General features: G+C 40.1%; 1 protein-coding gene across 1 annotated transcript in view; it reads left to right on the forward strand.

The window, feature by feature from the left end:
• Positions 1–16,001, forward strand: part of DCBLD1 (discoidin, CUB and LCCL domain containing 1) — a 44,087-nt gene that overhangs the window by 20,776 nt on the left and 7,310 nt on the right. The window contains exons 6-12 of the mRNA XM_023754201.1: positions 1,757–1,829; positions 4,398–4,531; positions 11,410–11,450; positions 12,555–12,761; positions 13,130–13,254; positions 13,757–13,904; positions 14,005–14,106. Of these exons, the coding sequence (XP_023609969.1) occupies positions 1,757–1,829; positions 4,398–4,531; positions 11,410–11,450; positions 12,555–12,761; positions 13,130–13,254; positions 13,757–13,904; positions 14,005–14,106 (830 nt within the window). The remainder of the gene's footprint in view (positions 1–1,756; positions 1,830–4,397; positions 4,532–11,409; positions 11,451–12,554; positions 12,762–13,129; positions 13,255–13,756; positions 13,905–14,004; positions 14,107–16,001) is intronic.

Here is a 16,001-nt window from a genome sequence, read left to right on the forward strand (position 1 = left end):
GGCCTCTGGGCATCAATGATCATTTTCAGTCCTAAAGAGGGGAATATACTGAGTGAGATAATGGTTCCAGATCATCTAAGCCAGCAATTTTCAACTGTTGTGCTGCAAGAATTTTTAAAACATGCAGTACCTGACTATTTAGTCAGGGGCACTGACCTCTTTTCCCTTACATTGTCAAATTTAAAAAATGACAATAGCCAATACAACAATAGCCGTCCAGTGTGAATGAATCAAAATTATAATTATTTTTTTGTCATATCAGTAAAAAATATGGTTTGTTTGGGTTTTTTTGTTTGTTTTTGGTGTGCTGCAGAATTTTTGTAATTATTTTTTTGTGCCATGAGATGACAAAGGTTGAAAATCACTGATCCCAGTTGTAGCCCAGTGTTTGCAGTGTTTAGGTAAATATGAGGCATAATGACTAATAAAGGTCCACAATCCCTGTGAAATGCAGAAAGCTTTGAAAGTCAAAAATTTTTGTAACTCCCTTGATGGCAATACCTGATTAACGTGGCCTTAAATTCATTTGACAGCAAAATTGGACTAAAATTAAGGAGTCTACTTAGTCTGTATTTGACTTAATGTGACTATTTGTGTATTTGACACCGAGATTTTAATGTTTTTATTAATATGTGCACACCTCACAGGATCTTACATAATATACATCATTGGAATTGTCTTACTTTCTAAAATCCAAAAAACCCCCCAAAAAGTCTGAATTCTGAAATAATCTGCCTCTAAGGGTGAGGATAAGGGACTGTAACCCTGTAGTAGGATTCTCCATTATTTTCATTTCTTAATTCCTTGATCACTGCTGCCATGCTGGGCTCCATTAGGTCAATGAGAAAGAATTGTGAGTTATGTATTTGGGTAGTTTTGATAACTAGATGTTGTTACTCGTCTAATTTGCTAAGTCAGCAGGAGGAAACTGGGAGGAAATGAAGTCAAAGCGACTGCTATTTTGGAATCTGTTTGGGCTGATACATTCTTTTTAAACAAACCAAGTAAACATTATCGTAATGTAGTGTATATATAGAAACAAGGGCATATGGCCTTCATCTTCAAAGTTGTCATTGTTCTTATAATATTTTGACTTTCTTTTTGCATGCTTTTCATAGATGTATAGCTGTCATTCATAGCCTATTGATATGTTGACTCTTGAAGGAATTACAGATGAGGAAACATTCTTTTTACTTTTTTAATGTGGCTACTAGAATATTTAGATTTATATATGTGGCTTCCATTATGTTTCTATTGGGTAGTGCTAGTAGTGTGAATCAAGATATTGCATAGTAAAATAACACATAAACTGAAAGTTTCTCAAAATCCCACTAGAATCCAGAGATCTAATTCCTTGTCTTCTTTTTATCCATAAAAAACATGTTTTTTACACATTTTAAATATCTTTTTATAAAAATGAGGTCCTGATATATATATAGTGTTTAGAAATTTTGCTTTAAAAATATTTTTTCTTGGACTTAGAATCATTAAAATGCATTAGGAAAGCTCATTTTTTAATAGGGTATATAATGCATCCGTATATAAAACAATTAATTACTTTGTAAAACTTGCTTTCATAGTAACATTTTAGATTAATCTGTGTTTTCATAAATCAGGTTTATGACTTGTCATTAAAGCAAGATATTCCATCCTGTGTATTCTATGGAGGAGAGAAATTGTTTTAAGTATAATTTTAACACTTTTACATTTAACTATAATTTCATAAAATATAAATTCTTTTTTTTTTTTTTTGTAGCAAATTCTGCCCAGCTGGTTGTAGAGACATAGCAGGAGACATTTTTGGGAACATGGTGGATGGATATAGAGATGTAAGTGATTGGGGGGAATGTTATGGCTCTGCCTAGATTCATTACAAAGTAAAATCAAATAAGATCTAAAACTCTGTGGATAGATATACGACTCTCTTTTTCCCTAGAATAAATGAAATAATATAATAAGTACAAAAACCAAGGTTATTCATTACTATTTTTAGCATCTGTCATTAAGCATTTGAAATGGTAAAACAGAACACTTTTCAACACCTAAGAATGTAGTTTTATCTGGTTTTAATAAGAGGCAATCTTTTTGTTATACTTTATTTCTTTATTTTAACACTCCATTTGGTTCATGTAATAATAACCAAGGACATTAACATTCATATCACAGAATAGTGAATGTGTGTCTGACACCAGTGCAGGCAGCCCTCTGCCCTGTTCTTATATATTATTCCCCTCCCTCCTTGCTCCTCCATTTCCTATGCCCAATGAGACTTTCTGGGTTATGTACATTTTTCTCAGAGAAAAATTAATTCACAGGAAGTCATTTTTCTAAAGTATATATCCTGTTGCCAGATTCACAATCTTTCATTTCTTATTATTTACAGACTTCTACCCTGGAAATCTGATGCCTGATTTTTAAAATGTGACATTGCTATTTAACTAGTTTTACAGGAATTTGCTTGAGTTATCAGAAATTTCTAAGTGTTATTGGCATGTGTCTTCAAGCCTGGGGAAAGCATACATATTCTAGAAGGTTGATACTTCATCTCCAGCAGGAGGGGAAAAAAACTTAGCTTTAATTTTTGCTTTTAGCACATCCTGATTCTGGAAGCAGCAGTTTTTGTTATTTTGGTCTTTGTTTCCTTTTTTGTGTGTATTGTCTTTATTTACAAGATTGACACGGGATATTCATTTGGCCTATAAATTGTTTGAACCTTAAAATGATTTATACCTCCTCAGTTTGAATATATATTTGGCACAGGCTATTTCTAAATTACTTCAGGAAATTAACTAAGAGAAATAAAAAGTATAGTTTTCCCTCTAGGCAATAGAAAAGTTTTCTTTATTATTTCCTGTACCATGCGAGAAACCTAAGAATTATGTACAATTTGAGAGGAAGCATAATTTTTTCTTACTTAGTGGTTTATCTTGCCTCCTCTTGACAGTTTTCTTATTCAATGTAACCAGTAAATAAATGGTTTCCTGCACAATAGATTTGCAAGTCCTACAAACAGTTTTCCCATCTGACTCACTCACTGGTTTTACACCATTTGCTTTTAGGATGATTTTATCTGGAGGGAAAATTTGTGTTTTGAAAAGTAACCTCTTCAAAGAAGTCTGATTAGTGCCTTTTCTGTATGTCATGGGTGTGTTAGGAATCTGTTGCCACAAAACGATATCACCTCAAACTTAGAAGCGTAAAACAATACATGTATTATCTCTGGTGTTCTATGGGGTGCGAGTTTGGGCATGGCTTAGCTGTGTCCTCTGCTTCCAGGTCTGAAGGGTGCAACCGAGGTGTCAGCCAGGCCTGCAGTCTCACCTGAGGCTTGACTGGGGCAAGATTTGCTTCTAAGCTCACATGGTGTTGGCAGTATTCAGGTTGCCAGATGGGGGAGCTCAGTTTCTTCCCAGGTTTTGACTGGAGGCTGTGCTCAGCTCCTTGTCATGTGGGCCTTCCTGGGAGAGTTTCCTAACAAGGAAGTCTCCTAGCAAGATAGGTTACAATCTACCTAATCATCCTCCCACACAGAACTGTGCTCATGGAATCCTAGGACTTGGGCAACCGGCTCAAAAGTTCTAGTCCTTCCTCCAGGCCCGCTGTCCAGCAGGCCAGTTTCAATCCCAAGGCCACTAGCTACGCAGCCAGGCAGGTGCTCCTGCTAGGGTTATCACACCAGACAGCAGCTGTTTCGTGTTCTGGCATCACTATTATGTTTTCTATGCCTTCTTAAATCTCTAAATTAATTGTAGAATTAATTGTAAAAGCTGTGATGGAAAGGTTCACCTTCTCAAATGATCCTCAGTAGGTACATCTGGTAAACCAAATATAAGAAACTCTGATCAGTTATCTATTTCTGCTGAACAGCTATCTATTTTAGCCACCCCAAAATTTTAGCCACCCCAGAACTTCCTGGCTTAAAATCACAACCCTTTGATTTGCCGATGAGTCCATTCTTTAGCTCCCTTTGCCTAGAACCACTACTATGGCTATAGTCATGTGGCGGGTAACCTGAGGCCAGAGGGTCAAAAGTGGCCTCACTGACATGTGCAGCTGCACAGAACAAACTGCATGGCCAGTTCGGAGTCAGTGTGGGAGGTAACTACACAAGGACATGGCCACCAGGAGGTGTTATTCATTGGGAGGACCATTGCTACGTAAATTACCTACCTACCAACCTAGTCAGCTTACATATGGTGACTCTGATGTCATTGAGATAGGGATATATTAACACTTTTCCCTCCCCCTTTTACTTTTTATTTCAATGAATTATAGTTAAGCAATGCCATGGGTCAATTAGAGATCCTGACCACAAGTTCTAACAAAATGGAAAACTCCCAGTATATTTTAAATGTATTCTTGAGTAAGCCATGAGTGACAGTGTTGCTGTGTTTCAGAACTCTTTATTGTGCAAGGCGGCCATCCATGCAGGGATAATTGCAGATGAACTGGGCGGTCAGATCAGCGTGTTCAAGCACAAAGGGTTAAGTCGATACCAAGGAATCCTGGCCAATGGTGTGCTCTCAAGGGAGTAAGTACTTTCTTTGCCTTTTGTTTTGAGTGGAAGGTAACCCCAAGGCATAATTAGCTCACAATTTTGAAAGAACAGCAGACATGTGACAAGGGTTTGTCAACTGGGGAAAAGCTGTGAGTGTTACAGTAGTGTCTGTGAGGAAGGTAAATGCAGTAATAAGAAAGCTCACTGGTTATGCTGACAAGTACATTAAAATGGCACACATATGAAGTCCAGGGCAGAGGAGTACTTCTACTCAGGTACTTTATTGGAGAGAACAAAGACTTATTCCTTTTTAGTCTTTTCAGTTTCAGGAATTTGTTGGTTACTAGTAATCTCCAATATTATCGAAGCTACTGAAGGGAAACTAGGAAGCTGAAATAAACCCATTCTGAATTATGGCACTCCCCAGAAGACTCCTAGAGACAATCTTTTAATGATGAATAATACTTTGGAAGTGAAGAAAAATGACTTTTGTTGACATTGTTTACTTCTCTGTTTGGTATTATCCTCTGCTTTTTTAGTAGCTTCATAAGAAAAATGTATGTCAATTACTTTAAATGTTTCAGCCTCAGCTTCTAATGCTTTCGGGTTTCCTCAGCTTCTGGAATGGAAAACTAGAGCTATTAGGACTAAATATAGGCTCAACTGTGGACCAGATGTCCACACATGTAAACAGGCAGTGGGAATGGTCCAGAGGGAGGCTCCCCTTGGATGAATGCCTAGTGAGGGAAAAGTGCTCTTCAAGCCACTGTGTTTATCTCTCTTCCTCACTCTCTGCCTGCCCCTGGAAATGTCTTCCCATGACTGCGGCTCTGGTATTTCTGACAGGTTGTCACATGTTCGTTGTCCTGAGGATATAGCACAAAACAGAGGTGATAGGCATTTCAGGATCCGAAAGTAGGTCAGGACCTACATCTTCGACCACTGGCTAGCTTGTGCATAGCTCTCCCTGCCATGCGGCCCTAGTGCCCTCTTGCATGCAGAAAGAACATGATCATGTTTTACTATCCCATCCTCACAATGGATTGTGAACTATCTTATCTGGTTAAAAATCACATGGATGCCCTATCCAGTTTGGGTCAGTGGATAGAGCATCGGCCTGTGGACTGAAGGGTCCCAGGTTCGATCCCGGTCAAGGGCATGTACCTTGGTTGCGGACACATCCCCAGTAGGGGGTGTGCAGGAGGCAACTGATCGATGTTTCTCTCTCATTGATGTTTCTAACTCTCTATCCCTCTCCCTTCCTCCCTGTAAAAAAATCAATAAAATATATATTTTTTTAAAAATCACATGGAAGGATGAGATATTATAGAAAGCTTTATTTCTGTGGAATTACACCCCTGAGTTTCCAAGGTCCCATTTCCCTCCATCCCACCGTAGAAGTAAGTGTAGCTGTAGCTTCAGAAGAGCTAGGAGTAAAGCCGTTGCCAAAGGTTTCCGTTCCATGTTGGGGCATAGTCCGATCCGGCATCAGGCTGGCGTAGCTTGTGTCCCCGGTGCAGTCCATCAGTCCATTGTGCGTGGGGTCCACAGGTCGCATAGCTTTGGAGGGAACACGGGCAAATGCCAGGAAGCAGGAGCAAAACCAAAGGAACCAGAGAGCCAAGAGAGTGAGCTCCTTTGTCTGAAGGACTATGGATTCCCAAATTTTCCCGGGCTTGCAGTGGCCCTGCCCCTTCTAGCCAGTGACCTCTGTTCCCAGGTTTGACTGACAGGCAACTTCCCTACATCACCCCCACTCACTGCACATGCACCCACCTTCCCCTTTGTCCAGTCCCTTCCCCCAGGGATGTGCAGGGAATGGGCTGGTGGTTCCCTGGGGTGTGTAAAGTTGCAGCTTCCTAGTGAAGCTGCCCAATGCCGTGTTTATAATGTCTGGCCTTCCCTTTGTTCCTTTTCTGATATTAATAACTAGCTAATTACAACGATACACTACTACTTTTTATTGGAATGTATTATGGCTTAGTAATATTGTGTGTCAAATAAGGATCTTGACCACAAATGATAATATTGTTTTTATAAGAATATTTATTTTATGTTTCAAAGAACCAATTTGTGAACTCACAAGTACACTTTGAGATAAAAAGTGATTTCTGGATTTGGGGGTGCTGGCCTAAGCTCACTAAGTTACAGTCCAAAGGCCATGTGCCCAACACTTCAAAAGGCCAAAACTGAAAATGTTAGTTTGGAGTAAGGAAAGGTTTACTGATTGAAAAGGCTCCAACCGAGAAGATGGGAGACCTAATCCTCAAATCCATCTTAAGAAAGTAGAGTTTAGGCTTCTTTGATGTCAAGGGGAGGGGAAATAGGAGGGCTGTGATTTTAAAACTCAGGCATCAAGCAGAATTCCTCTAGTGATTAGCATATCTGTGTGCTAGACAAAGCAGGAGCTGTTAGCTTAAAGGCTACGGGACCAACACAGGCTTGAACTAGATGGAGTCAGAGACCCAGTGTTTTACTCTGTTACAGTGGGGGAGGGGAAGCAGTGACTGAAGTGAGGGGAGAAGTTGGTTAGGTACCTTCATGAAGAGTTTGATGGAAGGCAGGCCCAAGGCTTAGGGGGACGCAGCAGTAGAGTCAAGACCAGGGAAGAGATGCCAGAGAGGGGTTGTGGTGGCGTTGGCTCACCATGTCACATCCAACTCACGTCCAGCAGGCTGGCTGGTGGGTGACTGAGAAGAGGCAGAAATCCCACTGGCACTTCTGAGTTTGAAGGTGCAAGTGGGGGTAACTGGAGAGGTTGTTCCAGGCCAACACTTTCAGAGGCATTGAAAGCAATGCTGCGTGTAACCTATAAAAGGCAGTCAGCCAGTAAGGCCCGGCCACTCACTGCACGCTCAGATGGGCCGGCTCGCCTCCTTATATTTGCATTCTCTGCCTGCCATGACCTTCCCATTTGCTTTTCCCTATGGATGGGATTTTTTTACAACAAGAGGCCCCACAGTATTTTTTTCATATTATCTAAACATTCAAAGACAAATTAGTTCTAAATTTGGGCTAAAGTTAAGGTCTAAAAGCTTACAGATGCCTTTAGAAACTAAAATCTTTACTCAAATAAATAAAGTTTATATTTATATACTAGTATATGTGTGTGTACATATGTGTGTATACATATATTCTATATACAAATGAAATTTTATGTGTATTAATGCATACACATGTATACACATATATGCTTTCACTTAATGTATTTGCCTCAAACTCTTTGGAACATTAAGATTATATCCTGATTTATAGTAAAGGAGATTGCTTATTCCCTGGAAGCTTTAAATGTTAGCTTGACCCTGATTTTTAAGGATCTGTTTCTTTTTATGTTGTTTTTGTTGTTGTTGTTGTTTTTCTATTGATACTAGAGTGCTATCTCAGGAAGGTGTCAGGCTGTGGCCTAGGTTTGTTGAGGGCTGCCATCTTCAACATGAATGAAGGACTGGCCTTTGGCTTTAAATCTGTTTTTTGGAATTGCTTGCCCGTGTCTGTATACATTTGAATGCTTCTTTTGTACAAATACAAGATTTTCTTTTACTTTTGAATAACAATTATTAAAACCACTGAATAATAGTAAACATTATGTTCTCAATTCCTTCTGCGATATCAATTGAGCTTAATACATGTGAAGCTGCTTTATATAATTTGAAATTAAACTTTAATGCAAAAAAAAAGAGTAGCAAAATCTGAACCATTAAGGGATTAGGGAAAATTTTGCTTCACAGTCTATATCATTATTTGAAGAGATATTCCTATTTTTGTGCTGATGTGAGTAGATAGAAAATCCAGAATTCTATCAAGGTCCCTTCTTCCTTCTAGCTCTGATTTTGCACTGACTTTTTGCACTAGGAGAGGAGTGAGCTGTAGGCCAATAGTCTTTTTCATTCATTTAGATTCCCAAATCTTCAGGGAGCACTTGTTTTTATCTGTGCTGGTTTGCTGTTGGGGAACCAGTGTACATGCGGTCATTGAACTTCTGTTCCCACACATGATTGTTTGGTGTTCAGGAAAAAACACAGAAGGAAGCACTGCAGCTGAGGAAGAAAGAGCCCCTAGAGTAAATATCCAGGGCTTTTTGGGGGTTCATCCGGGGTCAGGTTACTTCCTGGATCTGGGGAGACCAGAATGGAATCAGGAAGAGGCGCTGACTTCACAAGAGGAGGGTGGCTCCAACCAGAGGCCGGGAAGGCTTGTCTTTCTGTTTACATCAGACTATTCCTGATTGCTTCTGTAGCCCGCTGGGAAGGCTGGCCGTTCCTGGAATCTGATTGAATACATTCACCCTAATCTGTGAAAACCTCCGAACCCCCACATCCTGAGGGCATTTTCTTTTTTAAAAGAGGACACTTACCCATGGAATTCTCTAAATGGTCATATTCAATTAGTTCAACAGAGTGCAATGGGAAAAACCATTCCCACGGATAATGGAGGAAAGTGAGGAAGGAGCTGTTAGAAGCTGAGCCTTCCCTGGCATCTTCTTCTCAGGGGTCACTCCAAAGTTACCCTTCTTACCGTAACTTCTCTTTTTCAACAACAGCAGCAAAATCTTAATGTTTCCCAGCAGTGGGAACAAGTGTAGGCTGGCAGCAGTATCGTTTGGGTTTATTTGGGCCAAATTTCAAGTGAAATACTTAGTGCGGGAACATGAGAGAAGACGGGAAAATCAGTCAATGAAAGGCTCTAAATAAATCTTAATAAAAATTTAAGTATGAAATACAACATTGTGCATCTTTTTTTTAAAGTCAGGAGAGCTGGGTCCTCCTCCCAGCTTTGCCACCGAATGTGAACTTAGTCAAGTCCCCTGACCAACTGGGTCTGAGTTTTCTCCTATGAAAAATGAATGGTGCCTGCATTTCATTCGGTACAGGGATTATAATAGAACCTAATGTAGAATACCTGGGTTGATGGAGTCTCTGCCTGAGGGTGGACAAAGAATATGAAAGAGAATATTAATCCGGAGAGTTTGACTACCTGTTACTTCTAAGAAAAACATTGATGGGAAGGTACTCATGCTCTTGCCTAACTATTTTGGAGTTCTCTGTGGATTTCACAGTTCCATACTCTCTGTCCAATATTGCCATGCATAATTCAGAGTTAAACATTTAAAATATAACTCATTCTCAGATTGTAAAATAATGTCACACACGGTGACATCTACCTTTTAAAAAAATATTTTTATTGGTCAGAGAGGAAGGGAAAGGCAGAGAGAAATAGAAACATCGATGACGAAAGAGAATCATTGATCGGCTGCCTCCTGCACACCCCACACTGGGGATCGAGCCCGCAACCCGGGCATGTGCCCTGACTGGGAATGGAACCATGACCTCCTGGATCATAGGTTGACGCTCAACCACTGAGCCACGCAGGGTTGGCGACATCGACCTTTTTGTGTTTCCGTCTAGTATCTAATATAGTAAGTACTATGTACATAAGATTAATCTTGAGAGTTCCAGATTTTCTATTGGTTCTATGTATTTTTACACCATTGAGTTGGTGATGGATTTTTAGAAAGTTAAATATGGTGTGAGGTCTTAGAAATCTCTTCTCTTCCGAAGAAGGCAAGTACAGAACAAGGCTGATTTAATAAGTTCTCCCATGAGATTAATACAGGCTGTAGGGCAGCAGGGCTCCGGAGGCCCAGAGATGAATGCCGATGAGCTGGAGGGCTCTCTTAGAGCATTGAGGGCCAGTTCAGGCCAGTCAGTGAAATGCTTTGAATTTTCTCTCAGTGACAGCTGTACCTTGTCATCCAAAAGCAGGCGCTGCTTCATGGCTTGGTGCTGGTTGCGACAGTGTGATCAGAGAGAGAGACTGGGTTGAGGCTGTTCAGAACAACATACTGGGACAGGACCCTAAGGAAAGGGGTAGAAAAGTCTGTAGAGAAGGCAGCTAGCAAATGGCATGCTGTTCTCCTAAAAGTGGCCAGGCTTCTTCACTTCTCGCTGTGGTCTTTGATTGTTGACAGTGAGTGGGACATTTACGGTGACTGCTAAATCAAAGGAAGTATTCAGGGCAGTGATTCTGTCTCTATCATCATATATTAACCAGTAGTTTTATTGCTAGCTTTACCCACATAAATTTCTATTAAACAATTACAGAAAACGTTTTACATAAATGTTAATGGCACACTTTAAAATTAAGTACCCATTGCATTTTGAAGTTATTTATTACATGTTCTTACAAGCTAATATCTTTTTAAAGTATGATATTTTGTAAAACACTGTGTAATAAGAAGCGAGAATTCTCATGATCCGTCCACAATGTGTTAATTAACTAGAGGCCCAGTGCATGGATTCATGCACCAGTGGGGTCCCTTGGCCTGGCCTGTGGGGATGGGGCCAAAACCGGCTCTCCAACATCCCCTGAGGGAACCCGGATTGTGAGAGGGTACAGGCCAGGCAGAGGAACCCCACTGGTGCACAGTTGGGACCAGGGAAGGACCGTGGGAGGGCTCCAGGGCATGTCTGGCCTGTCTCTCCCAGTCCCAATCAGGGCAGACCCAACAGCAAGCTAAACTACCGATCGGAGTGTCTGCCCCCTGGTGGTCAGTGACTGGTCGAAGATCGGACACTTAGCATATTAGGCTTTTATTATATAGGACTGGGATTTAAGGTTGTTTCTGAAACTCTGTATCTGTGCATTTCTTCTCAAATCCAAAGATTTTTATTCATAAGCAGTGTCTCAGAGTCCTGCTCTCTTGTCACCTATGTGAATTTAGGAAAGTTGCTTACCTTTGCTGGGCCTAATATTGAATGCCAGTGATGAGGCTGATAACAGTGGCCTTGCTGGGGGCTATGCTGATCACATGGGGTGTGGGGAGGCTCTGTGAGCCCTGTGCTATAGTGCTGTGCCCGTCGTTAAGAGTCAGGTAAGCAGCTCACTCCCTCTGTTTGTGTTTACTATTTCAGTGGTTCCCTGTCAGACAAGCGATTTCTGTTTGCCTCCAATGGTAAGGATCATGCTTTTCTTAAGAATTTGATATTTTCAATTCCTCATGGTAGTTTATTCTTCCATATCCCTCAGATGATACAGTTTAAAGGATTTTGTCCCGTCCTCCCCGCACCCCCCCTCCTCAGGTCACACATCACCAAGTATGCTGTGACTTCAAAACACACAAGACAATAAGCCCAATTAATATTAATGTTAAGCAGAAAATATTTTTCTTTATAATCTAAGCTCTTTCAAACTTTTGCCAAAAAAGAATGAAAATTTGAAATGACATTTACTTTAAGATAAATTCCATGTTCGATTTTAACAGAAATTGCTTTAAAAAAAATTTTTTTGAGAGAGAGGTCTATTTTTTGTTCCACTTATTTATGCATTCATTGGTCGCTTCCTTTATATGCCCTGACCAGGGATTGAACCTGCACCTTGACATATCGGACAACACTCAGACCAACTAAGCTACCCGGCCAGGGCCAGAAAAGCTTTTAAGTAGTACAATTTGGTTGGTAGGTTTCTTGAATTAAGTTATCGAACATGAGTATATAAAATAAAGGCTTTTGTCCCCTCCATTGTGTAAGACAGTCTGTGTAATATTCCCCCTCTCATAAAGTGGGATATTTTAAGAAGGACAATATGATGTCTTCCTTGTCCAGGAAGAGGAGTGCGGCCTTGACTTGACACCTCCACATGGCCTTGGACATGGTATAGCAAAGGTCCAAAGGGTGGATGTCAGGTTCAATTTACTGATCTTCAGAGCAGTTGACGTACCTGCTCTTCAAGGTACAGAGAGTGGAATAGACAAGAACCTCAGCATTTTAAGCCTTTAAGGACCCTGGCACTTGGTTAAACTCAGGATGAATTTAGGTCAGAAAGGGAAGTCTACACTAGGGACAAAGAGATGGCACCTATAGGGAATGTGACTTCAATAAGGTCCATTGAAAACAAAAGCAGCAACAATTTCAAGATATGTCATACAAGGGAGTCAAATGCAGACTGAGTCATTAAAATACTAGCAATTGAATAATTGATTTGCTATCACCATGGAAGTAAAACAACTGACTATTGCTGGATTGTATATCTGAAATATTTCAGTGCTCTTTTCTCCTAGGTTGCAGCACATCCTTAAGTTTGGAAACAGATGGGCAAATCAGAGATTCTTGGCAGTGGGTCGATGAGTCTAGAGAGCAAGTTCATTGGTCTTCTGGCCAAGCCCGACGTCAGGACCAAGGCCCATCATGGTCTTTGGGGGACAGCAGCAAGAACCACAAGCAAGAGTGGCTGGAAATAGATTTGGGAGAGGAGAAGAGAATAACAGGTACTGACACAAGTGCAGTTTCACAGCTGCAAAACGACTTGGGGTTGCAGTTATGTTTCTGATTAAATAGATGCCTGGAAGTCCGCTACGTCTTAATCCCCACATTGTCTCGGTGGAAGAACCTGCATGTGGGTTGTAAATATGAATGTATGGACCAGAGAGCTGATACCTCAGTGGTGATACTTTTTATGGCATATCAGTATGAAAACACTCATCTGTGATCAGGTTTCTAAATGCAAATAAGAAACGTTGGCCGGTGAAATGATTTGAGATTTCACATGAGTGGGGGAAAAAGAAACCTGAAGTTAAAATACATGCTGTATGTAATGTATTTTTAAAACTAATTTATAAATAATATTTTTTACAAGGAATTAGGACCACAGAATCCACACATCCAAATTTCAACTTTTATATTAAGAGTTTTATGATGAACTTCAAAACCAACAACTCCAAGTGGCGGACCTACAAAGGAACTGTGAATAATGAAAAAAAGGTAAGAGAAACTTTGGAGGAGAGAACTGAGCAGGAGATCAAGCCTCCAACTGTTTCATCAGCATGCTTCCAGAAAACAGGTTCTCAGTACCAGCTTAGTTAGGTAACTTGGCCTTTCTTTACAGAACCTTGTATCTTTTTTTTTTTTAAATATATTTTTATTGGTTTTTTACAGAGAGAAAGGGAGAGGGATAGAGTTAGAAACATCGATGAGAGAGAAACATCGATCAGCTGCCTCCTGCATATCTCCTACTGGGGATGTGCCCGCAACCAAGGTACATGCCCTTGACCGGAATCGAACCTGGGATCTTTCAGTCCACAGGCCGACGCTCTATCCACTGAGCCAAACCGGTCTTGGCAGAACCTTGTATCTTTGATATCAAGAGTGTCTTAAAAAAAAAAAAAAGCAAGACATAGAATCCTGTAACCAGGTCTGAATGGGTTGATAAAGATCTAAAATCTGACGAATAGAATCTTCAGGAGAAGGTTACCTGTTTCCACAGGTGTTTCGGGGCAACTTGAATTTTCGGGATCCAGTGATGAATAATTTCATCCCTCCCATCGTGGCCAGATACCTGCGGGTCATCCCCCAGACGTGGAACCAGAAGATTGCCTTGAAGGTGGAGCTCATTGGTTGCCCGATTACACAAGGTAGAAGTCTCGGTGGGTTAGTAAGTCGTTTGATTCTGGCCATCTCCTTTCCCAAATTGTTGTTACTAATGTGGTTTTTCCAATATCTCTTCTCTCTCAGGTAACAATGATTCATTGGTGTGGCGCAAAACCAGTTCCAATTCAACGGAAAGAGAAGACGAAACAATCACAAAACTCATCCCCTCTGGAGAAATGTCCACAGGTAGAGCACTTACTGTTTTGTGATTTCCTCAGGAGTATAGCTGGTACTCCATCCAATGTTACAGTAGCTTCAACAGAATTTCTTTTCTTTGTCATATAAATGACTGGAAGCAGATGTTTCAGCGATATCGGCACATGTGTAAATGATGTATATCTACAACTACTCATTGTGGTACTGTAAGTAGAAAAGTTAGTGTTTGCCCTTCAAATGCTAGGTAAACATTTTATGGAAAAATAATAAATCCATGCAACAGTATACTCTTTAGCCATGAAAAAATGTGTTAGTAATCTAGAAAGTTCTCTGAGATAAATTGACAACTAAAATAAATAAGCAAGGTATAGAACAGTCTATCTGGAACTCTAATATGTGTGTAAAAAAGGAAAAATAAAGATGAATATACTTATTCTAGTATTTCTGGAACAGTGTCAGGAAACATAATTTGGCTTTTTGTGGAGGAGAAATAGAGGTAGGAGATACATTCATTCTATACCTTTATATTCTTTTTGAATTCTAAACATATAAGTGTATATAATTTATTCAAGTAATGAACATTAAAAGGACATTTCTTTTTTCAGTGTATAAAATAATTTGTATATTAATTTTATAAAATTCGGAAAGATTAGAGAAAAAAATAATATAAATATAAGTGCTATGAATCAGCTTCCATAATCACCAAATTCCACTATATCAAATCAATTATACTTATATGTATAACTTTGAGACAAAATGATAGCACAACATATATTGTTTTGTAGCATATATTTTTCACTCAACATGGTATTATAAGCATTTTCAATGTTATTAAGTAGTTGAAAAGCACAATTATTAGTATCTTTAATAGTATCTTTTCATACGGAAATCCGATTATTTAGTTAACCATTCCCTTATTGTTAGATATTTAAGTTGTTAAATTTTTCCCAAATTTTTACTTTTATAAATAACACCACAGATATTTCTATAAATTTCTTAGTTCCTTATTCTTTCTTGCATGAACAACACTTTTCCACTCCTAGTTGTCTCTGTGTTTTCTTCCCAGGGGTCACAGGTAGAGAAGGGTGAAGAACAAATACTTCTCCTTATGTGTAGTTAGTATACTTCCTACAAGCTTGGGGCCTGCCACAGTGCCTGGTAAAGTGGCCTCCTTTTTTAAAGCAGAAAGAGTTGTAGGAAGACATGGCCTGCTGTTTTGTGCAGCAGGGTGGAACTGCTTTTTGAGGCCAGCAGGCTATATTAGTATTTCCTTTCGGTCCAAAGCTCTGGTAATGAGAAGCCCAGGTCCCCAGGCCTCTGTTAGGGTCCAGGTCCCAACTGCCCACTATCAGGGGGAACTGGCTGCTTGAGCCGAGGGAGCAGCTCCACGTGGCTGAATTCTTTACCTGCCTGATAGCTCCTGGCTGGGCGGGACAGCTTTAAACCTTCCCCTCGCCCTGGCCGGTTTGGCTCACTGGATAGAGCGTCGGCCTGGAGACTGAAGGGTCCCAGGTTTGATTCTGGTCAAGGGCATGTACCTTGGTTGCAGGCACATCCCCAGTGGTGGGTGTGCGGGAGGCAGCTGATCGATGCTTCTCTCTCATCGATGTTTCTAACTCTCTTTCCCTCTCCCTTCCTCTCTGTAAAAAAGCAATAAAATATATTTAAAAAAAAAAAAAAACTTTCCCCTCAGTTCTGACTTTGGGAGTCTAATATGGACCAAGCAACAAGCTCAGAGTAAATGTTAATCCCCAAAGAACATTGAAAACTCCCTTTCAGAATGAAATCTTGCCATTTGTGACAACATGGATGGATCAGAGGGTAATATGCTAAGGGAAATAAGTCAGACATTGAAAGACAAGTACCATGTTTTTTCATTTATATGTGGAATCTAAAAAACAACAACAAAATAAGCAAAGAAACAG

The sequence above is a fragment of the Myotis lucifugus genome, unplaced genomic scaffold, assembly GCF_000147115.1.
Source record: "Myotis lucifugus unplaced genomic scaffold, Myoluc2.0 scaffold_57, whole genome shotgun sequence".
Lineage (NCBI taxonomy): Eukaryota > Metazoa > Chordata > Mammalia > Chiroptera > Vespertilionidae > Myotis > Myotis lucifugus.